This window comes from Camelus bactrianus, chromosome 32 (assembly GCF_048773025.1).
Source record: "Camelus bactrianus isolate YW-2024 breed Bactrian camel chromosome 32, ASM4877302v1, whole genome shotgun sequence".
Lineage (NCBI taxonomy): Eukaryota > Metazoa > Chordata > Mammalia > Artiodactyla > Camelidae > Camelus > Camelus bactrianus.
The window spans coordinates 364,068-391,359 of record NC_133570.1 but is presented as its reverse complement, the minus strand read 5'-3'; the positions used below and the strand labels follow the sequence as shown (position 1 = coordinate 391,359).

The window sequence follows — 27,292 nt, the reverse complement described above, 5'->3', positions numbered from 1 at the left end:
CCAGGTGCGCTGGGTGTCTCCACCCGGCACCCCCCAACACCCCCGGCCCCTCGGGAGGGGCGGGACAGACGAGGCCACGCTCAGGAGGAGGGCGCGCCGGAGCCCCGCCCCAGCCCGCCAGGCCCGCACCGCGCGCCTCCCAGCCCTCGAGAGCCCTCCGGGTCCATGGCGGCTGCCGAGCCCAAGCCCCCCGCGGGGGTGGCCGCGGCCCGGCGCCTGGCCCGGGGCTGCTGGTCCGCGTTCTGGGACTACGAGACGCCCAAGGTGATCGTGGTGAAGAACCGGCGCCTGGGCGTCATGTACCGCTCGGTGCAGCTGCTCATTCTGCTCTACTTCGTGTGGTGGGTGCGCGCCAGCCCGGCGCCGGGAGGGGGAGCCCGGGGGAAGGGGACTCAGGGGAATGGGGTGCCCCGCGGGGTCCCCAGGGGCGGGAGTGCCCGGGGAGGGGCCGCCGGGGAGTCCTAAATGGCAGGGGCCACACTGGGCTGGGAGCAAGGAGGTCGCCCGGCGAGAACGGGCACAGGGGCTGGAGAACGCTGGGGGCGACCGGGCTGGCCCCTCCCGGCCCGCAAAGCCTACCCGGCCTCCGAGGAGCGGTGATGGAGCCTCGATCCCGCGGGCGCCGAGCCGACTTGGTAAGGGAGGGATCCCGAGTCTAACCCGGTGTCCGCTCCAGAGCTGGCTCTGTCCGTCTGCACAGGTACGTGTTCATCGTGCAGAAGAGCTACCAGGACAGCGAGACGGGCCCCGAGAGCTCCGTCATCACCAAGGTCAAAGGCATCACCTTGTCCGAGCACAAAGTGTGGGACGTGGAGGAGTACGTGAAACCCCCCGAGGTGCGCCCCGCCCCCCACCCCAGCACCCTGAGAGTGGGACCTAACGGTGGCCCAGCCGCCCCCGCCGGCCGACCCGCCTTTCTTTCTGAGCTCAGGGGGGCAGCGTGTTCAGCATCATCACCAGGATAGAGGTCACCCCTTTCCAGAGCCTCGGAACCTGCGCCGAGGTGAGGCCGAGTCGAGGGCAGAGCTGGGAGGGGAGGGAGGAGCCCTGCCTGGTCAGCTGCACTGACCGAGCAGCGCCTGGGGGCAAGGGGTGTCGGGGCCCCTGACCAAGCAGCCCCCTCCCTAGAGTATGAGGGTCAACAGCGCCACCTGCGACTCGGACGAGGACTGTGTGGCTGGGCAGCTGGACATGCTGGGAAACGGTCAGTGTGCGCCAGCCAGGGGCAGGGGCAGGGGCAGGTGCAGGGGCAGGGCCGGGGCGCGCCCCGCGCCACCTGAGCGCGCGTCTGCCCGCAGGCTTGCGAACCGGGCGCTGCGTACCTTACTACCACGGGTCCTCCAAGACCTGCGAGGTGACCGGCTGGTGCCCGGTGGAAGACGGGGCCTCAGTCAGGTGTGCGCGGATGGTGACCCCACCCACCTAGGACCAACCAAGAGCCACTCCGCTTTGCTCCTTTCTTCTCGCTGACCAGAGCCGGGGTTGCTGGGGGAGGGGGAGGGGAGGACAGCGCAGCCAGGGGGGGCTGGGGAAGGTGGGGGGAGGGGAGACTAAACACACCCAGTCTGTGCCTCCTCAGCCAGTTTCTCGGTAAGATGGCCCCCAATTTCACCATCCTCGTCAAGAACAGCATCCACTACCCCAAATTCCAGTTCTCCAAGTAAGAGCCATTGGGCCACGGCAACAAGGGACGGGCTGGGGTGGGAGCTGCCTCCTTGGAATGTGCTGTCTGGGGGTGCAAGGCTTCTGCCCTCTCTCCACCTGATGCCGCTGGGCCTTGTCCTCAGGGGCAATATCGAGCACCGGAAGGATGGCTACCTGAAACACTGCACATTTCATGAGGTCTCTGACCTCTACTGCCCCATTTTCAAGCTGGGCTACATCGTGGAGCAGGCAGGGGAGAACTTCACGGAGCTGGCACACACGGTGAGGGCGCAGCCAGGGAAAGTGGGCAGGGCAGCTGTCCTGGGTGCTGGCTCCCACCTGCACACAGAGGGTCTCATTACAGCTGAGTTCCTCTACAGTCTTGGCCAGCCCTGGCCCTGCTCGGGCAGAGGAAAGAGAAACACGATCGCCTGACCCATCCGGGTGTGTGGCTCCTGCTAAATTATTGACTCCTGGTCACACAGTTGGCCACGGGCATCCTCATGCTTCAGAAGCAGGGCACTCAACAAGCCCCCTTCTCCAGCTCTCTGCCCCGAGCTGCCCTGGATGCCCCCAGCATGCCCCTCGCACAGCCTCAGCAGGACCCCAGGGCTCTTGAAGTCCTCTCTGTGAACTCAGTCTGACCAGTCTCTGTGCTCATTTCTGGGCAGGGTGGTGTCATTGGGGTCATTATCAACTGGGACTGTGACCTGGACCTGTCGGCATCAAAGTGCAACCCCAAATACTCCTTTCGGAGGCTTGACCCCAAGCACGTCCCAGCTTCATCTGGCTACAACTTCAGGTACCTTGGCCTTGGGACACTTGGGTTCTTGTCTGCCCTGGCTGTGGAGGTCCAGGAGCAAGTAGGGCAGGTGCCCAAAAGCCTGGGGGCGCAGTGGTCAGCAGTCTTGGAGCTGCCCCCTGGGTAATGGGCATACCCACCACCATGCTCCTCAGGGTCAGAGCCAGGGCTCTCGCACCCAGTCATTCTGTCCCAGACTCTGACACACTTCCGGGTCCTAGGTTCGCCAAGTATTACAAGATAAATGGCAGCACCACCCGCACACTCATCAAAGCCTACGGGATCCGCATTGACATCATTGTGCACGGACAGGTGACTTGCCCACCCTGCCTACCCGGGATTCAGGCTGGCCCAGCCTCTGTCTCCCGCACCACTCCACCCCGCCCCTCCCTTGAGTCCCACCCACTCCCCACCAGCTGAGGCAGCCTCTCCCCGCCAGGCAGGGAAGTTCAGCCTGATCCCCACCATCATTAACCTGGCCACTGCGCTGACCTCCATCGGGGTGGTAAGAATGCACGCTAGGGTTGGGGACGTCGGGGGTTTGCCAGGCCCTTATGCATTGGTCTTGCTGGCCTCAGGGCTCCTTCCTGTGCGACTGGATCTTGCTAACATTCATGAACAAAAACAAGGTCTACAGCCATAAGAAATTCGACAAGGTGTGTACCCCAAGACACTCCTCAGGTAGCTGGCCTGTAACCCTGGCCCTTGTTTTGGGCCAGGCCCCTCCCCCACCCTATCCCTGCTCCACAGACCCCGGGGAGGCAGGCCATCTTCAGGGTGAAGGGCAGAGCCAGGAAGGAGCTGTCCCACCCCCACGACCTCGCCCCACCTCCGCCCCATCTGAGCAGATGGTGGATGCTCCCAGCCGGGGTGCAGGACCAGGGCTCTGTGCCTCCCAGCCTTCCCAACAGGACTACACACTCACAGATGCCCGAGGTTTGGCCCAGCTCTGAGCCCACTCCCACCTTCCGCCATGCTGCACCAGAGACCTGGGCCTGTCCGGGCCCCTGAAGTGTGTGGCCCTGAGACAGCTCCCAGCTACCCTGGCAGCACGGCTGGGACCTTGGACCTGGGCACTGCCCACACCCTCAACACTGCATCTCAGCAAAACCAGCAGCCAAAGGACCCCCAAGCAAATGGGATGACATGAGGGGATGGCCCTCCATCCCGTCCCGCAACTGCCCAGGGGCCTGTAGGGGCGAGTGCCCACTTGCACCTCTACCTCCTCCCCACCCACCCACCACTACCCTGGCCCTTTGCTCGCCTTGTAGCCAAGAAGTCACATGTCCAGTGTCTAATAAACCCGTGACCAGTACCTTCTGGCCTCCTTTTTGGGGAAACGCATATTGAGGCTCTGAAGACAAATATGCACACGAGGGCTCTTGGTGTCCTTGGTTTTCAGCTTCCCTCTAGCCAGCCTGGGTGCAGGGTGTGCGGACATGTCTGCTGCCCCGTCCAGCCAGGTTACAGTCACGTCCGACCTGGGGGCCAGTGGAGGTGGAGGACACACAGGCTGAGAGTACGTGAGGATCCCGGGACCCGCCCAGCAGCTGCCCTTTAATGAGCACATTTACCGGATAACTGCAGGGGTCACCCCAGGCTCCAAACCTCAAAAAAGGGGCAGAGGATGGCACCTCTCGAGGAAGAAGAAAGCCAGAGGGGAGGCTGTGAGAGCTGCCTCCAAGGAAAAGGAAAGCTTAGGTCACATTGGGCTCTTAAACCAAAACGCCTGTCAAGGCCCTGAGGCTCTACTTAAAACGGGGATTGACGTGGGGGAAGGACGTTGGTGCCGGGGAGCAGGGGTGGACAGGGCAGGAGGTGGAGCGTGGAGAGCTGGCACTGGGTTAGCCAGGCTGCATCCTTGGATGCTACAGTTGTCATCCCACCCAGCAGCTCTACCTGGCCAGGCCCTGCTCTGAGGGACACCACAACCCGGTGGAGGGCGGCTTCTCCAGCAAGTGATGGGTGTGCAGGTCTGAGGCACAGTGCCTCCTGCAGACCATCTCACCTGTGATCACAGCACTCCTGAGGTCATGGCTGGCCCTCCCATCTGCCAACTGGGTCGGCCCCACTCTGGAGCCAGCGAACACTTGAGAAGCCCCTATCCAGCCACCCCTGCAGACCCTCCTAAGCTTGCAGTTGGCCCCACAGGTCACCCAAGTGCCCGTGACACCCTGAGTGTTTGGCTCACAGACATGCAGCTCTAGTTTTAGAGAAACTGGCTTTTCCAGTTGGGGCTGGGCTCCAGCTCAAGAACCAGGGCCGGAGGCTCAGGTTTCCCATCCCAAATGTGAGTGACCTGGGACCCTCCACCGCCCCAGATGCTCCCGGTCCCTAAGCTGGCATCCGAGGGAGCTGCCAGCAGCTGTGGAGGCAGCCAGCACCCAGTGCCCCTAGCCCTGCTGCAGGGAGCACAGTAGGGGTGAGGCACGCAGCCCCACCTCAGGCTCCTCTGTGCCCCCTGGGACTTCTCCGTCTCCGCTTCCAGGAAGCCTGGTTTGCCCTCTTCCTCCCATCCGGCCCTAATTTGATTTGTTCTCCATCTGGGGCTGACCGGCTCCATCACCAAGCAGAGTCAGGTTTCTTGCAGTCATTGGGCCTGGACACACCTGGTGGGCAGTACCCAGGGGCCGACAAGCCCAGACGGACACATGTCAGTCAGTTTTCTTCCAGAGACCAAGGCACAGTGCACAAACACAGGAGACGTAAAATTCACATGGAAATTCCAAGTGTTAAATTAGACAACAAGGATGAATTTAAACCAGGCTCCGGATCCAGGAGTGGGGCCCCACCACCCACCCATTAAGGGGTTTCTGAGTTTATGATTCACATTTAATGTGTTTGCTGCCTCGTCAAGTTGGCTGTTTTTCTTTTTCTGCTTTTGTAGTTACAAGTGAGGGGCAGAGTTGGTCTTGTGCTCTGGGGCTCTTGGCAGAATGGAGGGAGACTCACGCTCAGCAAAGGCTGCACCCGGTCGCTGGAAGGCCGACTCCCAGCCCCACCTGGGACGGAAAACCTGCAAGGCCCACACCAGCAACAGGGCCCTGAGCAAGCCGATGGTAAGTGTCCAAGTTTAAAGACACGGCCCAGGGCCCTCTCTGCCTCGGGCACTCAGAGACTGGGCAGGCCCTTGGGGTCAGAGGTCCTGGGCTGCTCCCTGAGGCTGAGAAGCAGGAACAGCGCCTCCACCGACACAACAGCTCTTGTCCTTTGCTGCGTCCTCTCCCGCCCCGCCCACCCTCAGGGCTGCAGGGAAGAACTTGGTCTCGCATGTTAAGAAGTATCTTTCTAAAATCCAGGTGCTGACATATGATATCAAAATCTGAGGTAATGGTGTGCCTCATTCCTCCCCTGGGTCCCCAGGTCCCCTGCTGCGGTGGCCCCTTACAGCACATGCAGGTTCAGGAGGAGGGGGTGCCACACCCACTGCAGCCAAGCCCCCAGCCGTCTCGCTGCTGCACGCAAGGTGACTACACCCCAATACAGCCCCTCTGCAAACCCTGCTCTGACCAGGAAGTGTCCACAGACAGAGAAGCCCAGAACTCAGAGATGCTCAGGTTGAGGTCAAGGTTCCCCGGACCCGGAGGACAGCATCCCTCCGCGGTAGCCCGTGACTAAAGAGCCGGGGCTGCAGACCCTACCAGAGCTCAGAGAAAGACCTCTGGGCGCAGCCCGGGCAGGCAGCAGAGGAGAGGGTGGGAAGGCTGTGGGGAGGGCTGTTCACACAGGGGAAACGACCCCTCCTGGGCCTAGAGAGGGCTGCCCTGACCGAGGCCGGGGGCATGGGGAACCTGGAGCCACTTCCTGCTCTGGCTGGATCATGTTCCTCTGAGCTGTGTGATCTGCTCCCCAAAAACTCTGAGGATCGTTCTCCTGGGTGCTCATCTTGGATGCGGGAAGTTGGAGCAGAGAATGGGGACACCACCCCGCTGGCTAGTGGCCCAGCTCGGGGTTCTGCTGCAGCAGCCACTCCAGGGTCTCCATGAGGTACGACATGCCGTAGTGCTGGGCAATGTTCCGGAAGATCCCGATCTGCTCCATGAAGACCTACAGGAACGACACAGTGCAACCTCGTCCCGGAGGAGGCACAGGGGTGCAAGGCCGAGGCCTGGGTGCGTAAGGGGAAGGGCAGGTGTGGGCAAAGCACAGAGAGGGCCAATGGCCAAGTTGGGCAGCAGGGTCGGCTGTCCGTGGGAGCCCCACCTTGGTGTGGATGGTGAGGGAGAAGCCCCCAGCGCAGCTACAGTACACGGCCATGTTGGTCTCCTTCACACCCCGGCATTTCAGGCAGATCTGCAGTGGGAAGCATCCCTGGTCAGCGCTGGCCAGTCGCCTGGTGCCTGGCAAGTTCCCCCTACCCCCATGGCCTTCACGTCAACTATGAATAAAACCTGAGACTCGATAATGGGCTTTAACCAAACTCCCTCTCTGTGGACACCCCACCCCTGACTCCGAGTCTGGGGCTCCCCTGTCCATCACACCAGGCTACCGGCTGTTCTCTGCATGGATCCCAGCACCTCCCTCGGGTCTTGGCTGAGATGTTCCCTCTTGGTGAGACCACTCCTTCATCTACACTGAAAGCCCCCTCCTTTGCACACACATGTCCCCGTCTGTCCTCTGTGCTCTCACCACCACGTACACACTTTATCTGTGCTGTTTACTGTCACTCTCCCTCCACTAGAATAAAAGGTCCATGAAGCCAGTACCTGGCCACTGTAGGTACCCAAAAGGCGCTGTAAGAATGAGTCAACTAGGCTTGTCTACAAGGCCTGACCTAAGAGGCAAACTGCTTATAGAGAAGCCCTCTGCTGACTGGAGGGTAGGGGGGCCAGGCTACAGAACAGCACCCAGCGCCAGGCCCCATTGCTCACCAGGTCCTGCAGGGTGAAGGCCATCAGTTTCTTATGCAGGGCTTCCACCAGGGCCATCTCGATGACTGAAGAGTCGTAGGGGACCTGACAGTTGGAGCAGAGCCACTGAGGCAGCACGGCCCCATCCTAGGCAGAGAAGGAAAGGGCCCGGCCCTGTCACCCTTCCACGCAGCCTTCCTCAGCAGCTTCTCCACACCAGCCCGATGGGACCCCAGAGTCGAGAAGGGATGGGGAGCTCTGGGTGAGAAACGCGGCCCGCCTGCCCACAGCCCCAGGGCACACTATCACCACTGTCATCAATTTGTGTCCTGTTTACCAGCACAAGGGTCTGGCACGTGGCAGCTGAGTGGCGTGAAAAAGGGTTCTTCTTTCATTTTTTTTTTTTGTGGGGGAGGTAATTAGGTTTTAGAAGAGGTACTGGGGATTGAACCCAGAACCCTGTGTATGCTGAGCATGCGCTCTATCACTGAGCTATACTCTCCCCTAAAAGGGTGCTTGTTTCTAATTCACATGAAAGCTAGCAGGGGGCCCAGCAGGTGTAACCCAAAAACGGTGGAGACTGGGGTCACATGAGAGGGGATATAGCAGGACCCTCCAATTGTCTGACGCCTGAATATTCTGACCCTACCAGGGACGGGCTGGTGGCGCTGGCCCACCTGAGAGAAGGAGGGGTCTTTGCACAGGTCCAGGTCCCGGCAGAAGTTGCAGCTGCGGCAGATGACCTCAGGGAGCACGTACGAGCGGCAGGGGTCTTGGAACTGGGCCTCCTCTGAGAACTCGCCCACGTCTACCAGGCGAAGCAGGTCTCGGTTCAGCTTGTTCACCTGGTTTGTGATGTTCGTGTCCAGAGACAGGACCTGCGGAGAACAGAGCCCACGTCAGGGGCGCTCCCAGGACGCCCTGCTCCTCTCTGCACCAGAAAACCCTACGGCCAACTCTTTAAGCTGTTTCTCAGCATCATCTCAACTCTTCCTTTTCACGTTAGAAGCATCAGAGGGCACATCAGCAGGTCCCCAACTCAAGGCCGTAAGAGTGGAGGCCCGGCCCTGCCACACGCCTGCTGGCCTCTTTCAGCTCCAGGGGACTCTGGAGCACCAAGGTGGCCACTCGCCGTCCTTACTGGCTCCTTCCTCCTCTGTGACAGGCAGTCCGAAGTCTACCAGAGCTTTCTATCCTATTTGCAAAGTGGCAGAGTTCAGCCTTCTACAGTGGAGGGATTCCTGGGTCAGCCCAGAAAAGTCTCTTCTCACACACGTGGTGCTGTGGTGCTGGCAGTGGAAGTCAGACTCCCACAGTGGTGCCTGCAGAGCCACAGGCGAGTCACTAACCTCTTGTCTGTAAACAAGAGGACAGGACAGGACAGGTCTGACTGACTCACAGGCCTCCCCCACCCCTCACACCCTGCTGTCCTAGCCCAGTGCCAAGAGCACAGAACCAGACACTGCTCAGAAGGCTTCTCTGGGGTAAGTGCTTGTGATCAAACTTGAAGCAAAGCAGAGGAGTTCACAAGAACGTTTACTTACTTATTTATTTAAACACCTTTATCGTGGTCTGGTTCCTGTCAACTACACGTATTTCAAACGTACAATTTGATGATTTTTGATAGATGTGTAAACTAATGTGAAACCACCACCACAATCAAGGCAGCTAACATTTCCATCACCCCCCAAGAGGTGCCTTTTCAAATTCCCAGTTTATCCCTTCCCACCCCTATACCCCCGGGTGACCATAAGTTTGTTCTCTATGTTGGTGAGTCTGCTTCTGTTTTGTAAGTAAGTTCATTTGTGTCCTGTTTTTTTTTTTAGATTCCACATATAAACGGTATCAAATGGCATTTTCTTTCTCTTTCTGTCACAAATACATTTATAGTAAGGACTGACAGCCTATTGGGCAATATACCCCTGTTTGTTTAAAAATATATACATTACACAGGCCCTTTACATAGGAAGAACACTGGATTGAATTAGAAGAGACAGATAAAAATGGAAGTGAACTTACCAAACATTAAGGAAGAAGTAATACTGATTCTACACAGTATCTTCCAGAAAACACAGGGGGGATAACACTCCTAACTTATCCTGTGAGGCAGCACCACCCTGATAGCAGCACCGAAGTCAGTACAAGAAAACTACAGAAGAACAACTGTCATGTGTACAGACTCAAATATCCCCAACAAAATACCAGCAAACGGAACCCACTGATCTATAAAGAGGATAATACATGAAGACCAAGTTGGGGAGGAGGGTATACCTCAGCGGTAGAGCGCATGCTTAGCATGCACAAGGTCCTGGGTTCAATCCCCAGTACCTCTATTTAAAAAAAAAAAAAAAAAGCCCAAGTGGGATTTATCCCCAGGAATGCAGGAAATCAGTGTAATTCACCGTATTAATAGACTAAAGGAGAAAACCCAATAGGATCATCGCAACAGATGCAGAAAAAGCCCCTGACAAAATTCAACATCCACTCATGATTAAAACTCTCAGGAAATGACAATTATCAAGGAACCTCCTCAGCCTGTTGGAGGGTTGTCCCCGCAATAATCTACAGATAATATCGTGCTTACTGCTTTCCCCCGAAGATCAGGAACAAGGCAAGGATGCCCACTCTGACCACTGCTATTGAGTTCTGAAAAACGCACAAACATAAATGGAGAAAGGATAATTTTCTCAACAGTGCTGTAATAACTGGATATGCTTATGCAAAACACAAACCTCAACCTGTAACACACACATTGTACAAAAATTAACTCAGAATGGACCAGACTAAATATAAAGCCTAAAACCTAAAACTGTACAACTTGTCAAAAAAAAAAAAAAAGAGAGAAAACCTTTGTGACCTTGGTTAAAGCAAAGATTTCTCAGATATGACACCAAAACCTCAACCCATAAAAAAGCGATAAATTAGATCAAAGCTAAGGTCTTCTGCTCATTGAAAAAATCTGTTACAGAAATTTTGAAAAGGCAAGTCAAAGTTTGGGAGGAAATATTTGGAAATCACAAGAGCTAATAAAGAACTTGTATCCAGAACATATGAAGAACTCTGAAAACTCAACAGTAAGAAAAATGACCCAATTTTTAACAACGGGCAAAAGATCTGGACTTTTCACTAAAGACATGAATAGCAAACAAGCACGTGAAACAACCCTCATCTTAGTATTAGGGAAATGAAGCTAAAAGCACGACACTGGACTTCTGACGAAAGAGGTGGCTAAGCCAGAAGAATCCAATGTGTCGACCACAGGCCAGTAAACAGAACTGTCATTCAAAAAACCACCAACAAAAAACAAAAGCAAACCGTAATGGTATACACCACTACACACCTATCTGGACAGATAAAATCTTGAAAATCAACAGCATCAAGTTCCTGCAGGAGGCAGAGCAGCTGGACTCTAGTCCTACGCCCTGATGAGAAGGCAAAACGGAGCAGCCACTTTAGAAACCACCCAGCAATTCCCTGCTCGGATTTTACTCAAGAGAAGTGAAGCTTTCTGTTCACACAAAAACCTTTTTGAGAATGTTTATAGCAGCTTTATTAATAATCACCACAAAGTGAAAACAGTGGGGAGGGTATAGCTCAGTGGTAGAGCGCATGCTTAGCATGCATGAAGTCCTGGGTTCAAGCCCCAGTATTTACATTTAAAAAAAAAAAAGTGAAAGCAGCCTGAATGTCCGTGGGCAAGTGAGCAGAGTGTGGTTCTCCCACACGGTGGAACAGCACTCAGCCAGGGAAAAGAACTAAGCACGGAAACAAGCAGCAGCTCCTGGCCCGGGAACCCCAGGTGCGTTTTGCTGTGTGAAGGACGCCAGACCCGCGAGGCTGCATAACCAGCCATTCCACTCATGTGATATTCTGGGAGGGGTCCCAACGCAGGACGGAAGGCGGACGGCTGGTTTCGGGGCTGAGGTGAGAGGAGGGTGGGGCCCCAACGAGAAGCACGGGGGGCTTTCTGGGGGGGGGGTGGTGGTGACCGTTTCAACCTTGCCGTTGATGCACAGCTCTCTCCGTCTGTGAGAACTCGAACCACCGCACTGCACAGTGACTCTTACCACAGATTTGAAAAAGCGAACAAACCTCGGGACAGACAGACGAGCCAGTGCCAGGGGTTGGGAATTTGGAGGGTGACGGAACGTCCTGTATCCTGACTGTGGTGGTGGGTACATGACTGTGTACCTTCACCAAAACTCATGGAATGCACACTACAAATGGTGAATTTTACTGTATGTAAGTTACACCATAATAAAAATAAAAATTTAAATTTCTGAAGCCTACCAAGGAATTAAAATGGTATGTGAAATCATTTCTTAACCACAGTCAGAAGTCACTTGATCACTGAGAAATGCAGTTTGCTGGGAGGTTAACTTAATGGACAGTAAAGTGCTTTGTAAGGGATGACGCCTGCTGGGTCCTTATCTGGTAATATTATCCCATCGCTGATTGAGCCTGCCCTTCCCAGAAAGGCATTTAGCATCTGAGAAGGCTCTCCTCTTGGGTTCCACAGTGGCCCAGATGTTCGGGGAGCTCCGTCCAGTTCCTAGCCTGTCCCACCGGCCCTACGTGACCCGTAAGCAACTGCTGTTCCACTGCTCCGCTGCTCCGCCTTCCACCAGCACCGCCAGATCGTCCCCCGGGGTCTCTGCCTCCCCTCCACCCAGACTTCATTCTTCCCTCAGATCCCCACACAGCTAGGTCCTCTCAGTCCCAGGGTCAGCCTGGCCCCATCAGAGGGCCTCCTCACCTGCCCCGCCCCTCTTAGCCCACCTGACCCTCAGTGGAGTGCGGGATCCAGGACAGAGGTCTTTCCTGTCTCGTCCACCTCTGAGCCCCAAACGCCTCACACAGCGGCTGCATGCAGTGGGGTGCCGAAAGTGTTGTGGAATAAACAAGTGACTTGCACCCACATCACGTGCACTTCCTCACCTTGCACACGTATTTGATGAACTCCAGAGCAGGGTTATTGAGCCGCAAGTGAGAACCAGGGAGGACAGGAAACATTTCTGAGAGCTCGGTCAAGTTCCGAGAGCCTGTGACTTTCTTCTTAATTTTCTGAGTGATGGTGAAGAAGTTCTGAGTGAGTTCATTCGCCACATAGTCTTGTGAGAAGGTGATCATCCCTGGGAAGAGACGCACACGGTCCTGCTGCCTACTCTGCAGTAATGAGGACACTGAGGGAAGGAGTTGGGGACCCCAGTGGTGGCCTCACACAGCAAGGGTGCTCACCGGGGAGGGCTCCGGCCCCCGCCTGGGCCTCCTGGGAGAGCTGGCTAGCCCCCCTCCTCCGCACCGGGGTACTCCCTGGGGTGCTGCGCCTCAGCTCCTCCTTCATGCTGTGGTACACGGCCACGATGTAGGCTGCAGAGACAGGGCAGGCTCAGCCACAGGCCCCCAGAGTCAGCGACGCCTGGAGCATTCCAGCACCCGCCGACCAGGCTGGGCTGAGATGCCATTATTAGTGGTGATTCTATTTGCTGCATGTAGATGAGCCAAAGTCAGAGAGATGGGAATGAGCAGGGCACTCGCTGATGCCCAAGCTCACACTGAGGGAAAGCGTGCCGCTGAACAAGGTGACGCACGCTAACCTTCACACTGGTGCCATAGAGGGTTTGCGTTGACTCCCAGGGAGCACACCCCTCTCCAGAAACTCCACGAGGCCCACATTGCAAGAGAACTTAAGAAAGTGAAGGACTCAAGGACAAGCAGACAAAATATAAAATAATCATAAACACAACTACCTCCGCCGCGAGCTACGTGGGCACGTCTATGCTGCGTACCCGCTGCCAGTTCATTTATGACGCTCTCCATTACTCGTTCTGTTCTGATGCCTCGCTCTGAGATGCACTTCATCTGCGTATCAACCTAGGTGCCTTGGGTTGTAAATACTAAGTCTTTAAACCCAGATCAAATACAGGAGTTTCTTATACCAAAAGTTGTGAAAAAAAGACCAGCCAGAGGGGCAGCTGATTCAGGAAGGGCCTAAACTTTTCTCTCGGGGTTTGTGTTAGTCACGGCACGTGCACACGCACAAACCCCGGGGGCAGGACCTTCGGTGACGCCTGGGCAGCCTTCCTCACTGGTTCTGTGGGAGGCCGAGGGGCCTCCTCTCCATCACCCCGGGGCCCCGACGCTGGGTGTGCTTCCTCCTGCCGGGGCCACAGCGCCCCCACCGCAGGACTCAGACGTGATGGCAAGCGTGGACGACTCACCGGAAACAATCATGAGGAAGTAGCTCTGGCAGGAGGCTGCCTGTGGCAGAAACTGCAAGATGTTCCAGTTGTTTTCCAGCAAGTCCTCCACATCCAGCTCCTGTGTGCCTTCCTCCTCCTCCTCCTGCTCCTGCTCCTCCTCCTCCTCCTCTTCAGGCTCCCCCTCCTCCTCGGCTCTGCCCTCTTTGGGGGAGTCCCGCTGTGACAGAGACCACCCCAGTCAGGCTTCCCCACAGTGGCATTCACAGCGGGAAGCACGCTGGGTGGATCCGGGGTCTGGCCAGTGTGATGTTCCTCATCCCATGTCCCCATGCCCGGGTGAGGCCCCGCAGGACGACGACTCTAAGGAGCAAGCCATTCAGAGCGTGCTGGTGCAGAAGCCAGCTGTTGCTCTCATTGCTGTTTCAGAGGATTCACTTGAAAATTACTCAATTCCCACCTCCCCGGAAGGGAAGAATCAAGGGGGCTTCCTGGGTGAGCAGTTCTCCTGAGTTCCAGGCCCCCTCCTGGGATGGAGACGGTTCTACTAAGGATCTGGCTCTCTGGCAGACCGCCCCTGCCGCCTGACCACGGCCCTCCCCACAGCCCTTTCACTGCAGCATCTCACCTCTAATGGCCGCCATCCTTAACAGCAGCAGCCACCACCGCCTTCCCTTGATTCATCTATACGGCCTGCACTTCCTCTCCTGCAGCGTGGTCTCTGGGGACCTCCCTACCCCACCACCAAGGGCAGCCTGTCTGCATGGCTCTCAGCAGCACAGCTCCTTGCTTCTGGGAACGCTCTCTGGTTCTGGAGGCTCCACCACCCACTGGTGGCTTCCTCCGTGGAGACCTGCCCTAGGAGTGCTCAGTCCTCCCAACCTGCACTCACCCCCAGGTGATCTCACCAGCCCCAGCTGCCAGGCTCACGGATGACACCAAGTCCCTACCCCCAACCCTGCCCCAGACACCCGTCACCACCTGGCCTTCCGCACGTTAAGCAAATTTCAGGCATGGCAAACACCACATGCCCCTGCCAAGCATGCCTCCCCTCTCCCCACAGCCATTTGGGTTCACACACCCAGGCACACCCCTCCCAACCTATATGCCCGGGGATCACCCCAAATTCCCCCTGCTGGCCTGTCCACTCCACCTTCAGTACCCACTTGATCCCTCTCCCTGACTGCACCCTGCCCCGCCCACACCTTCCTTGGTGCTCCCAGTCACACCTGGTGGTGGTGTCCACACGGGGCCCAAGTGAATTCAGGCCTTGACACTTCCCCACTCAGAATCTCCCCATTACTAAAAGCCAAGTCTCTGTTAAGGCCCTCAGGCCTAGGTGGCCTGCTCTGTGCCCACACCTGTGCCCCCGGCAGCCCTGCACTGGGGGCCTGCCCCCACTCCGAGGACACCCTGGCCTCCCTGTCTGGACCAGCCCCCACCCCCCGCTCTGTTCCAACTGTGCTGACACTGTGCTCTGCACCCACTGGTTTGCTTGTTCGTGACGTCTGCCCTCAGACTCTGTGAGAGCACGGACTCCCTCCTGTTTACTGCTGCACCACGGGGCCCAGACCTGTGCCTGGCACTTGGCCTGTAACCACCATGTGTGTGCTGAAGGGAGAAGCGTGGACACCTAAAGTGGCCTCACTCAGTTCTCCAAGCCTGTTGCCTCTTACCTGTCCACAGTGAATACTAGATGGAACATTCCCTTTGATTCCACCATAGTTAGAGGGATCCATCCAGAGAAGAAATTCCCAGCATCGAGAGAAAGAAATTGTCAAAGAATGGAAGATCTCTTTAGAATGGATGCTAAAAAGAAACAAAACAGAAACTGCTCAAATGAAATCAATAGTTTCCCCCCCTTTCTCCACTTTCCTTGTTTTATTATCTGTTTACCTTCCACTTATTTAAAAATGAATTTAGAGTGGATGCAGATTTTTATCATCCTTCAAACTTTCTAGGGAAGATGAGAAACATAGCACCAAGGAGGAGTAACTGGGACCAGTGCTGAGGGGATGAGAGGCGAGGGCTGTGTGGAAGGAGCCCCGAGGTGCACTGAGGCTCCCCCTCAAGCCCTCAGCCAAGCATGGGTCTCGCATGTGTGAGAAAACTACACAAGGCCAACTGGGTGCCGGCTCCCACCCCATCAGAGCGTCTTATAACTTACGAGGCATCTGGGGCTGTGTTCACCAAAGTCTGCTTCAACAGCGGAATAGTGAGCTCTAGACTAAACACTGCTCTGGCTTTCCCTATAAATCTCAAAAAATGCCCAAAGGGATCAAGCTGTCCCCACGTAACGCAACATAAAGCAAGAATATTTACAAGGACGTCAAAGTATCCAACAGACATGGCAAGATTCACAGCGCCTGGCCCCATCTACTATCACCAGGTGTGCAAAGAAGTGGAGAAATACAATACATAGTAAGAAGAAAAATCTATCAATTTGAAAACAAATCAGGGATGACACAGATGTCATAATGAGCAGAGTAAGACACTAAAACAGTCATTGTAGGGGGAGGTAAAGCTCAGCAGTAAAGCCCATGTTTAGCATGCACGAGGTCCTGGGTTCAATCCCCAGTGCCTCCTCTAAAAAATAAATATATACATACATACATATGTAAATAAGCAAACAAACAAACCAAATTATCCCCCCAAACAAAACAAAAATAAAAGTTATTATACTTGTAGTCCATGTGTTAAAAAAAAAAAAGAGGAAAAATTTAACGTGTTTACAAGTAGACTCTAGAAATGTATAAATAAGAAGACCCAAACCAAGCTTCTAGAGGTGAAAATTCTGTGTAAAATGAAAACTGTACTGGATGGGATTAACAGCAGATTGAACACTGCAGAAGGTCAGTAACTAAAGACATAGCAACAGAAATTATCCAAAAAAAAAAAACCAAAAAACACAAAGAGGAAAAATCTTTTAAAAAAGGTCCATCTACAATACTATACCCAGCAAAAAAATCTTTCAGAAATGAAGGTGGACCAGGGAGGGAGGGCACAGCTCAGGGGCAGAGTGTGTGCCTGACATGCACAAGGTCCTGGGTGCTTCCACTGAAGACGAATAAATAGAAACCGGATTACCTCCCCTGCACCCAAAAAAAAAAAAAAAAAAAAAAAGGTGAAACAAAGGATTTTTCAGATATTCAAAAGCAGAAAGAATTTGTTACCGACAGACCCACGCTGCTCACAGGTTAAGGAAGCCTGTCAGCAGAAGGCAAGAACACAGGAGAATGAAGAGCCCCAGGATGCCGGCACCTGTTGGTGATATACTCCACGTAGGCAAGGGCGTCTTCCACCCACCGCTTCTTGGTGCAGAGGATGATGCGGTTGAAGTTGGCATAGACCACCGACGACCCCAGGCGCTTGAACTCAGCAATGAGCCTGTGGACCAAGCTCAGAATCAACGTCAAAGACACCACAGACAACACTGGAAGACACCATGAGGAAAAAAGCTGACCGTCCTGGAGCAGAATGTATACTTGGAACCAGAAGCAACAAAAAGCAAAGAGCTCCGTGTGGCAAAACCCCACCACAAACAAAAACAAAGACGATCAGAGACAGAAAAAACACACCTCACATCGTAGAAAAATGGCTAATTACTTTCTTCAAGGAACTCATACGAATCAATGAAGAAAAACAACTAATCTACAGAAAAATGGGCAAGGATATGAAAAGAAAATTTCATTCATAATAAGGATGACAAATTAAGAGTATATCAAAATCACATTCTGTCCCATCAGGTTGGCAATGATACCCGCCATGCTGGTGGCACTCGGGGTGGAGATGCACTCCCCGTCATCGCTGGCAGTCCAACCAGCTGCACAACCTTTACGGGAGCTCTTCAACAGTGTCGACCAAATTAGCATTTATCCACCTGCAGTCACCTGGTGTCACACCCGCATCAGTGTTACTTCCTGGACTTCATCCTACAGATGTATCTGCATGACCTCACGCACAAGCCACACCCTGGCTGGCTATGTGTAGCAGCACAAGCTGTGGAAGCAGCTTCACCTCCCATCAGTGGGCGCACCCGCCCACATGCAGCTCTCCAGCGCCTGCTGCTAACGAGCGAGGTGCTGAGCAGCAAGTGCGGTGCAGGGTGACTTGTGCAGAAAAGCGGCAGGACCGCATCGCACGGCGCGTCCGGAAGCTGCAACGGCAGCAGAGCCCTCCCTGGGCCCGCCTGACTGCTCTGGACCAGTCACCTCTTGGGTTTTGGGGGCTGAGGCTGGAGGAGGCACTCACTGCAGGAAGAGCTTCTTCATCATGCTGTGCAGCGTGCGGTGCAGCGCAGGGTCGTGGAGCAGCGAGGACGGGGACCGGAGCCAGCGGTAGAAGTGCATCACCTGGTTGTCGGCGTAGACGTTGCGGTACTGCGTGATCTCCTTTACCCAGCCCACCACCATGCTCTTCAGGATCCTGGAAGACGGGTTCACAGGGCCCCCCGCTGCTGACACCGGCCTTTCTCTGATCTGCCATGTCTCTGCCACCTCCCTCCTCACCGTCCAAATTCCACTCCTTGGCCTCTGAAACTCATCCGCACCCCCAACACCACTGCCCTCAACCCAGCCTTCTGAGTCTCCCCATAGCTGGTGTCAGGATGAAGCTGAGAAAATGGGGGTGCCCTTCGAGAAGCAGCAGGTTTGTGACAGGTGCCTCACCCTGCTGCGAGGAGCGGCCCCCTCCCTGGTGCCAGTCATAGGCCCTAACTGTGACTGCCCGCGTTAATTGCCCACGTGACTGCAAGCGCATCACAAGGCCCTCTGCCACTCGGCCACCCGCCGTCTGACTCCATCACCTTCGAGGGCTCAGCTGTCCGCCTCTCTGCCCAGACAGCCCTCGACCCTGAGCACGTCATGCACATTTTGGCCTGAGCCTTTCTCTCCACCAGTCCCCCAGCCTGTGAGAAGGCAGCAGGAGTGGTGGAAGAAGAAAGCTCTGGAATCACAAGACTTGCTCTTGAATGTCAACACTTCCCCACAACTGCAGCAGGGCCACAAGCACGGACAAGTCACATCACCTGTGGGGCTGGGAAGGGCATGTGCCCCTGGCCAGTCAGCACTGCAGTTCTCTCCTGACACCCAAACCCTGGAGCTCACACTGCTTCCTGTGTGGCTTAACCCACATCCACATCCTGCTGTGTGTCCCACAGGAGACACCCGATGAACACCCACACCCCAGGTTAGTTGGTGACTTCCCACAGGCATGCCTCTGGCCACAGGAAGGGGCCAAGATGCAGCACCTGGAATTGTCACCCACACCTGGAGGGTGGCCAAGACCCATGAGCAGAGCAAGGAGCCGGACCCGTGTGGTTTCTGACCAGGCAGAGGGAAGCCCCAGTGACAGTCTTAGCTCTTCGCTTCCAAAACAAGGACAGAAAGTAAAAGAACTCCTACTGCTCCTTCCAGAGCCCCAGCTGCTGTCCTGCCCTTGGAGAGGAGACCACACAAGAGGACAGGGTCGGGTGCTGTTCCCAGGGACACAGGCCCGCGCACCTGAAGGTGCTCGAGCAGAGGGCCGTCTCGTCGTAGCTGGCGGGGGCGCTGGCAGCCTGGTTGCCGGTGATCATGTCCTCCAGGGAGGCCTGCTGGATCACATCGAAGCTGACACCCACACTGTCGGCCCCCTCCATGTCATTGACGTGGTGCGACTGCAGGATGGTGTTGACGGCCAGGTTCTGGATGTCCAGCTCCATGCACACTGCACACAGACACCACTGCTTGTGCATTGACCCTTCCTGGGTGCCGAGCCCCACCCATGCGAGCACTATCTCAGAGAAACCACGGCTGTTTGGGGTGGCTGGTGAGCCCCTAACTCAGGCTGCCTGCAGAGCCTGGGTGCCAACTGCTCCCTGGGAGCTCCTGCCCCCACAGAATGGCAACAAATGGCAGAAACACCGGCCGCCAAGGTCCCCGTTCGCCTCACCCACCCACCTGTGGAGTAACAGCCTGAACTGTTGATCTCCATTGCGGCCTGGTCGTCAAACTCCATGACGAGCCGGTTGTCATCAGCCTCCTTCCCGCCCAAGTCAGGGCGCAGGGTAGGAGACAGCCAGAGCAGGTGGTTGTGGCGCTGGAGGTGGCGGGCAAAGAAGAGGTCGGAGCCAAAGGTAGAGATGTCCTCAGGCAGGTTCCCAACGGGGACATGGAAGTACCTGCAGGGGCGAGGGGTGGGCCTCAGGAGGACGAGGGGCCAGCCCCAGGACAGGGACAACACCTGGGGAAGGCTGACTTGTTGCCAGAGGCCAGAGAGGTCAGCAACAACCAAGACAGCCAGAAACACTCTCCATTCGGCTCACCTGCTCATCTCAAAGGCCTGTGACAGGCAAGTGTCCAGGTTGAGGTAGTGCTGGATCATGCGCCGGGCTCCGTGGCGCTGCCAGTCCAGGACCCCGTAGCTGATCTTATCAGCCACACGCACAGGCACTAGCGGGAACTCCTCCAGGACGGGAACCTCACCAGCCAGTCTCTTCAGCTCCCAGTTGGACTGAACGGCGATGAGTGTCGGCCCTCGGCGCTCCTCCTGGGCGTGGGGAGGAAAGCAGCTGGGGGAACCCGGCCCAGGGAAGGTGGGGGCTCACATGGCGATGGGACCCCAGAGGCACTCACTTTGTAGGCCAGCAGGAAGCGCTGGATGGCTCTGCAGATGACCTTCAGGTCGGTTTCAGCCCGAACTTCAAAAGTGTGTTTGGGTGGGGGCAGGAGCTCAGGGCCCACTTTCTCCAGCAGGAGGCTGTGCTCCGCTGAGTACAACGTGCTGAGATTGGGCATTTGGTTGCTTCGCACCTAGACAAACAAGGGCTGGGTCAGCCCCTCTCCCCTGGGGAAAGAGGTGGGCAGCCCCGAGACCGGATACAGGTGGCAGGCCCTACCTCTGCAGATCCACTTCTGACTCATGGGCAAAGGCTTCTGGAAACAAGGTGGTAGCCGGGGAAGGAGGGAAGAGGGTTGCGGGATGTTCCCGCCCAGTGAAGTGCTCCTCCCACAGCCCTGGCCCAGGAACTCACAGTGTCCAACACAAACACAGATGCCTTGCGCTGTGAGGGCACGAAGACGCCGAAGAGAGCTTTGTGGCCCTGTGCGTGATGATACAGGTAGATGTGGCGGATGCTCCCTGCAGGAGGACATGGCCTGTCACCCTGAGATGCGCAGGAAGTGGGGCCAAGCAAGAGCAGCTAGCAGGCGCCATACCTGGCTCCAGGTAGCTGAACTGGGCCAGAGAGCGCATCTCCAGGTGCTCAAGAGAGAAGGTTTCCGCTTCCCAGCCTGAAAGGTGCCTCACCAGCTGCTTGTTGACCACACACACACAGCCCAGCTGCACCAGGGCCCGGAACAATAACGGAACCTGGGAAGGGGCAGATGGGGCGTGAGAGCTGACTGGGGAGGGTGCACTGCTCAGGGCGCAGGCCCCAGGCCATCCCTGGAAGGCATGCTGCTGGAAGTCAGTGTCCATGGGGTGAAGCCCACAGCTGCTGCTGCTAGCCTGTCTGTTCCCTGTGGGTTTTCCCCTCTACTCCGTCCTGCTGGATCCTCACACAGTTCAGGAGGGAAGACAGTTACCTGAGTCTCATATACGCCCTCGATGTCTGGTGCTGCCAGCTCAGTATTGATCTCATTGATGTGTTCTTGGTACATGTCCTCTGGCACCGAGTACTCATAGAGATTGTAGACCGTGTTGGAGCGAGGAAGAACTCGATTCACCTGGTGACAGAACGGCAACGACCTCACCCCACAACTGTGCTAAGTGCTGACGTCTATCATAGTGCACAGGTGTGCACACGAGCACACACCCTTACACACACACAGGCATTGTCCAAACAGCGCTAGGACTTCTGGTGCCCACAACCATGGAGTAAACCCCCCAGCACATCTCTCCCAATGAGCAGAGTTTGAGAAGCCACCTGAGGCTTCTAAAAAGCAGATAAGCTCTCAGACTGTGAAGGACTATTGCCCCTGGTTTATTTTCCTCTGTTCTCTCCTGGGTTTAACCTAAGGGTGCAGGAAGGAAAAACCCTGGACAGAAGCCTGGGAAAGGAGCCCCTAGGGGAGCCAGAGAGCGTGGGGAGTCCTGACGAGGGAGCAGGAGAGGGTGCCCAAAGGAAAGAGGTTTCCCCACAAAGTTACATCACATCACATCCCAGAAAGCTGGAGGCATTCCAGATCACTTGTTCTCTGGCGCCCTAGATCCTCCCATCCTCTTTCTAGAACCACATTCTGCTGAATCTGCCGGTCAGAATCAAGGTTCACCTTCTCCAGAAAGCCTCCTCAGTCTAGTTGTTAGTTACAGACACCCAAGTCTCATCTCCTCCACCAGACATCAGCTTGCTGAGTGATCTCCGACACCCAACCAGGAAATGGGCCCACTTGCTCAGTAAACGAGCTCTGGGCAGAGCTAACTGGGATGGAGACACCAGGCGAGAGCCTCTGAGGACACCCCCGCAGAAAGGAGGACCACCCGCTGTGGGAGTCCATGTGCGTGAAGCGTCCACAACAGGCTGATCTGGAGGCAGATGGTGCACCAGTGCTTCCTGAGGGCCGGGAGAAGGGAGAGACTGCTAAGTCCCTTCCCTGATTCACGGACCTCAGAAGCAAGAGGACAGCACAGCAAGGACAATGACACCAACTGCCCCTGTCACTCAGCACTTCACAGCATCACTTCAGTTAATTTTTACAGCATCCCAAGAAGGTTCTCGTGGGACAGAGTCTCCAGAACAACACATTCAAGGTCACGAAGCTCACCAGGCCTTTGCATCTGCAAACCCCGTTCTTTATGTGGCCTCTGCCACTGGGGAGACCACCTCTGAGGCGGAGACAGCAGCTGCCCCTTCGCCCCGCACCTTTCGATAGGAAGGGCCCGCCTCCGTTTTGGCCACACGCTGGTTCACGTAGAACACCCGGGGGATGTTCAGCTTGATGCAATACAGATCACTGCTGATGACAGCCCACAGCCTGAACAAGCCAGGCTGGCTGGTCTCGCTGATCTGAAAGGGAAATGCAGATCATTCGGCAGTGTGTGTTTCACCTCGATACCTGTGAACAGGCCACCTCCCAGGTGGCCTCCAGCACCAGCACCACCACAGTGACATGAAGGTAAGGCCCCGCCCTTTCTGCTCCCTTCCAGACCAGGTTCTCAGACACCTCTTCTCATGGGCTGTACTCCTGCCCTCCCACTGATCCCGGTCCACACCTGCACAATCTGCCACGGAAGGTCAAGAATGCTGCGAGCAGTTCTTCGAAAAAAGCCCCCCAGCCCTGCGGAGGGCCCCTCACGGACGGCCCCAGGCCTCAGTGCACCCTCTGCCGCCTCCAGCCTCCGCCTCTTCTTGTGAGCCAGGCGCTGTCGAGCCTGCAGCTGCCACTTCTTCTTGTGGAACCGGAGCCACACCAGCCACTCTTCCTGGGATGGGTGGTGGACCATGTCAAGAGCAGAAACACACACCGTGCACACAGTAAAACAGAAACTTCCTTCCACAGCAACTAAACCTCGCAGCCCCCAAGCACTCTGTAAGGACTAGGCACATCTCACAAGTCAAGACCGACTTCAGGGCCCCTCACTACTCAGCCGACCACAGGGAGGTAGCTTATCACAGCTTGGGCCTGACCAGTGCCCTGCTCCTCCTCCCACCAGCCACGCTGGGCTCCCTGAGGCTTCTTACGTGGGTGCTCCCGAGCGCCGGAGGCTGCCCCAAGATCTCCTGCCAAGGCATCATCAGCTCCATGTCCTGAGACTCCTCCTGGCTCTCCCAGAGGATGCGCTTCCTCTTAGTAGCAACAGGGACTGCTGAGGGTAGCGGCTTCACGAGGCCAAAGTCCTCCATGTCAGGAGCAGCAAGGCTCTGGGCACCTCCTGAGGCTTGTGCCACTCCCACCTGCAAAGATCCAAAGCAGATGAAAAATTTTCTTCTAGAAAACCATTATAAGCACATCGTCTGAAAAAAATACAATACTCGTGTGCATTTATAGACTAATCTACTTTTAAACTTTAAATAGTGAAAAAGTCAGACAAACAAGTCACTCAGGTACCACTATTATGAAGTGAATGTTTACATTTTTCTGTTTGCTCCAGAACTCTGTACTTTTCATAAGAAATGCAAATAGGTAAAGGCCCCCTTCTTTCTCCTTCCCAGCCCCCAAGCACAGTACCGATCACTCCCCATACAATTCATACCTTTAATCCACCTTTGTAAGCAACATACACCACTACTTTAAGCTGCAGCTTTATATAAATAGGCACATGGTGCACATCCTACTGCAACTTGCTTTTTGTTTCTCAGTGCACACGGTTTTGAGGTTGTTCCCTGTGGATATGCACGGACACTGTCCATTCATTCCAAGGGCAGTACAACCCATCACACAAGCAGATCAGCTCACCTATCCAAGACTCCCTAAAGTCCACTCTCCAATCCAGAAACGGAGTCAACGACCATCCTTCCGCACACCGCCTGAAGCCCTTGTGCTCAAACTCCCACCAGAAATACAGACGAGCTCCTATTTGCCCCCTGTGTTAGTACCTGGTGCCACCACACTCATCTTTTTGGTATGACATGTATCCAAGTATTCCATTTTACATTTACCCAATGGACAGTGGGACCGACACTGTGGTAGGCAGCCTTCCAAAATGGCCCCAGTGACCCTGCCTCCAGGTGTTCAAACCCCTGTATGACTCCCTCCTGAGTGTGGGCTGGACCCCTGACCTGCCTCTAACGAACAGATTACAGCAAAAGGGAGAGGATGCCACTTCTGAGGTTAGATAATAAAACGCCGTGCCCTCTGCATGACTGGTTCTCTCTTTCACTGGTATCCAGCACCGGAGTAGCTGCCATGCTGAGCCATCCTACGGAGAAGAGGTCCACGGAGCAAGGACACAAGGGCAGCCTCCACACACGAATCCCGCCACCAGAGTGAGCCTGGAGGCACTTCCTTCCCGTTGTTGGCGAAACCCTCAGATGAGAAGTATTTCTAAGACTTTGGCTTAAAGGTTATTTTGTCTGGCATTAATAGCTACATCAGCTTTGTTTTGGTTAACATTTACCTGATATATATGTTTTTTCATCCTTTTAATCTTTTTGAGCCCTTTTCTTTTTGGCATAGCTATTATAAATAAGATAAAGTTAGATTTTAAAAACCAATCTGAGGCTCTGGTTTTTAGCAGGTGAGTCTGTATACTGCTCTGGTTTAAAGCTTACTTTTCATTTTTAGCACCTGAGAATTTTCTTCTTGAGCTTTGGATTTTAGCTATGTTTGTTATTAGACCGTCTTCAGTATTTTTCAGTGCTTCTGACAGATTTTTTACAGTTTAGAAAACTGAAGTCTCAAGTTACAGTAATGCATTCCAAGTTATGAGTCGAATTAGCACAACCTCTACTTACAGATAACAGTTCTTCACCCTAAACTGACAATTCAGTGTTTCCTGTCACAGAAGAACACTGGGAGGAATTAAAGGATAAAGCATCAAGGTGTGTATTTTTTAAAAGAAAAAAACATTCTAGATGCTCCAAACCATGGCCGGCGGTACGAGGACTCTGGTGCCGTGTGCCCTGTGATCCCCGCCTGTCACAGCCCCTGTCGTCAGCGCCGGTCCCCACTACCTGTCTCTTGCCCTCAAGGACGAAAAGCTCACTGATCTTCTTCTGCTTGCAGACATCATTCTTCTCCAGCAGTTTTTTGTGCAGCCAGTCGGGGTGTTTGACGCGCGGTACTGGGTTCTTCACCTGTGGGAAGGGGACACCCATCACTTGTCTGACTGCTAGTCTGGGCCAGGCCCAGTTTCTGTGACTTTTCAGCCACACTGGGCCCCGTTTCCACAGGCTCCCAGCCTCACCTGTTGCAGGGCTGCGGGGATTGTGATGATCTTCTGTATGGCACTTCCCAGCCGCTCAATGTAGTAGTCCCAATCCAGAATCTGGGGCAGCAATAACGGGGCAGGGCATGAGAGAAAAGCAGCAGCAGCAGGTTTCACTCTGCACCAAACGCTGTGCGGAATGAAGGCTTCATGCGTCTGATTCAGCCCTCCCAGAAATTCTACACTGAAAGGTGCCCATTCACAGAGGAGGAGACGAGGTGGACAGGGTAAATGACTCTCCCAGGATCACAGCAAGTAGGTGGCTGAGCCAGCACCAGACCCCAAACCTTAGTCCACCTGAGAAGAGTTAAAAGGGCCCCCCTGGCATCTAGTTTCGCCAGTTTTGCCCTCGAATGTCAGTTTCCTCATTCATTACATAATGGAAAGGAGGAAATCAGAAGAGTGAAGGCTCCAGACAAAAAAGGTGACCTGAGTCAGGAATACCCTGCTGTCTAGTTTTCCTCCTAAACTTCCGAGTAGAAAAAAATCAGCACTCACTGTACGAATATCAAAGTCTTGAAGGGAAGAACTCTTCAGCCATTTCCGGAGAAAGTGCTTCCTCACTGTGGGCTCGGCCTGGAAAATGGCGAGTGGAATGGCCCTGGGTGAGAAGAGACACAAGACTCACATATGTGCAAATCTCCCTGAACCCGAACATGGCGCTTCCCAACAGAACACACATTTCACCTGGAAGTAAGTATTTATGATCTACTTTCTTTCATGTGGTCGTTTTGTATAAACCATGCCTGTATCGGCTGTTTGCCACACTTAATAACTAAGTAGCACTTCATCACGTTGACATACCGCGGTTTACGGCACCGTCTCTCCACCACGGGCCATCTGGTCTGTGTTGTCGCTGTTAACAGGTGTCCTCACATAAGTTATACATTCATGTGCATGCATATAATCAAACATCAGAAAAAGTTATTCATTGGGTAAAATGTCAAGTCCATCTGCTCTCCTGGAAATGAAGCCAGTTTTTGCATCACTAGCAAAGCAACAGGGCAACTGTCACCACCCCTCTTGTTTTCCCTGGAGGAAACACCTGTTATTGTGAAATACTGTGAAGCAGCTCAGAAAGAACACAAGACACCTGTGCACCCTTCGCCTGGTCCTTTCAAGCTGGCCCTGCCATTTCTACTTCAGGGATGAAAAAATAAAGAGGGAACAGCCCCCTGCCCCTCCTCCTCTGGAGGCACACGCAGTCTTCACCTTGGTGCCTTCCCACGGGTGTAGGCCTCTGTAGCACGCCTGCTGTGCATCCATAGGGGAGTACAGCTCCCCAGGTGTGAACCACACAGCTGGCCGCGCACTGTCTGTCACCCTGTGCTGTTTTCTTGCTTAGCTGTTTCGCACTCTATGCGTGTTGCAGCACATAGCTGTGACTCAGCCATCCCAACTCCTTAACAGTACGTTACTCTATATACATTTATCCTTTTTCTAGTTGATGGACATTTATGGTGTTTCCAGATTTTGCTTACATCTTTAAATTTTTAAATTTTTTTCCATTTGCAGAGCACTCTTTAATATTTTTTAAATTTTATTTTTATTTTTTAACATTTGCTGAGCCCTGCCCTATTTTCTTTCATTTTTTTTTTTTGGAGGGGGGAGGTAATTAGGTTTATTTATTTATTTATTTTTAATGGAGGTACTGGGGATTAAACCCAGGACCTCATGCATGCTAAGCATATGCTCTGCCACTTGAGCTATACACCCCCCCCCACCAGATTTTGCTTTTAAACACAATGTAAACACACATGGGCAGTTACGCAGTGTATTCCCCAAGGGCGTGACTGTGGGGTGGGTCAAGGGTCTCTACTTCACCACGCGCTGCTGGTTTCTCTCCACAGGGACTGTCGCCCACACTGCCATATACACTGTGTGAAAGCCAGTCTACATGGTCACCAAAAACTGATACCAGCAGACTCTTTATTTCCAACCAAGAGGCA

At 54.7% G+C, this 27,292-nt stretch overlaps 2 protein-coding genes across 16 annotated transcripts in view; one reads left to right on the top strand and one right to left on the bottom strand.

Annotated features, from left to right (window-relative positions):
• The first annotated feature begins 29 nt into the window (after window positions 1-29).
• Window positions 30-5,110, top strand: P2RX2 (purinergic receptor P2X 2). Of its 14 annotated transcripts, XM_074356566.1 has the most exons (12): window positions 30-341; window positions 701-836; window positions 932-1,003; window positions 1,129-1,204; window positions 1,299-1,395; window positions 1,580-1,660; window positions 1,788-1,926; window positions 2,316-2,446; window positions 2,668-2,758; window positions 2,886-2,951; window positions 3,025-3,102; window positions 3,295-5,110. In XM_074356566.1, the coding sequence occupies exons 1-12, from the start codon at window positions 166-168 to the stop codon at window positions 3,397-3,399; spliced, it is 1,248 nt and encodes a 415-aa protein (XP_074212667.1). In that variant the 5' UTR covers window positions 30-165; the 3' UTR covers window positions 3,400-5,110. The 14 variants fall into 14 exon arrangements, with proteins under 14 accessions (XP_074212667.1, XP_074212659.1, XP_074212666.1 ...); XM_074356558.1 differs by having other exon boundaries at window positions 3,025-5,110; XM_074356565.1 differs by lacking the exon at window positions 1,299-1,395 and having other exon boundaries at window positions 30-264; window positions 3,025-5,110.
• Window positions 5,111-5,157: 47 nt separating this feature from the next.
• The window catches only part of POLE (DNA polymerase epsilon, catalytic subunit), a 48,572-nt gene continuing 26,437 nt past the window's right edge, over window positions 5,158-27,292 (bottom strand). For both annotated transcript variants that reach the window (XM_074356533.1, XM_074356532.1), the window contains exons 27-49: window positions 25,842-25,944; window positions 25,323-25,403; window positions 25,090-25,212; window positions 23,158-23,370; window positions 22,689-22,898; window positions 22,339-22,482; window positions 21,062-21,202; window positions 20,693-20,846; window positions 20,509-20,615; window positions 20,111-20,287; window positions 19,801-20,024; window positions 19,436-19,656; window positions 18,998-19,202; window positions 17,748-17,921; window positions 16,758-16,883; window positions 15,173-15,305; window positions 13,518-13,716; window positions 12,535-12,666; window positions 12,235-12,428; window positions 7,974-8,174; window positions 7,318-7,443; window positions 6,650-6,739; window positions 5,158-6,493 (exon numbers count right to left, since the gene is read on the bottom strand). In XM_074356533.1, coding sequence (XP_074212634.1) covers window positions 6,380-6,493; window positions 6,650-6,739; window positions 7,318-7,443; window positions 7,974-8,174; window positions 12,235-12,428; window positions 12,535-12,666; window positions 13,518-13,716; window positions 15,173-15,305; window positions 16,758-16,883; window positions 17,748-17,921; window positions 18,998-19,202; window positions 19,436-19,656; window positions 19,801-20,024; window positions 20,111-20,287; window positions 20,509-20,615; window positions 20,693-20,846; window positions 21,062-21,202; window positions 22,339-22,482; window positions 22,689-22,898; window positions 23,158-23,370; window positions 25,090-25,212; window positions 25,323-25,403; window positions 25,842-25,944 — 3,592 coding nt within the window. In that variant the 3' untranslated portion in view covers window positions 5,158-6,379. The remainder of the gene's footprint in view (window positions 6,494-6,649; window positions 6,740-7,317; window positions 7,444-7,973; window positions 8,175-12,234; window positions 12,429-12,534; window positions 12,667-13,517; window positions 13,717-15,172; window positions 15,306-16,757; window positions 16,884-17,747; window positions 17,922-18,997; window positions 19,203-19,435; window positions 19,657-19,800; window positions 20,025-20,110; window positions 20,288-20,508; window positions 20,616-20,692; window positions 20,847-21,061; window positions 21,203-22,338; window positions 22,483-22,688; window positions 22,899-23,157; window positions 23,371-25,089; window positions 25,213-25,322; window positions 25,404-25,841; window positions 25,945-27,292) is intronic.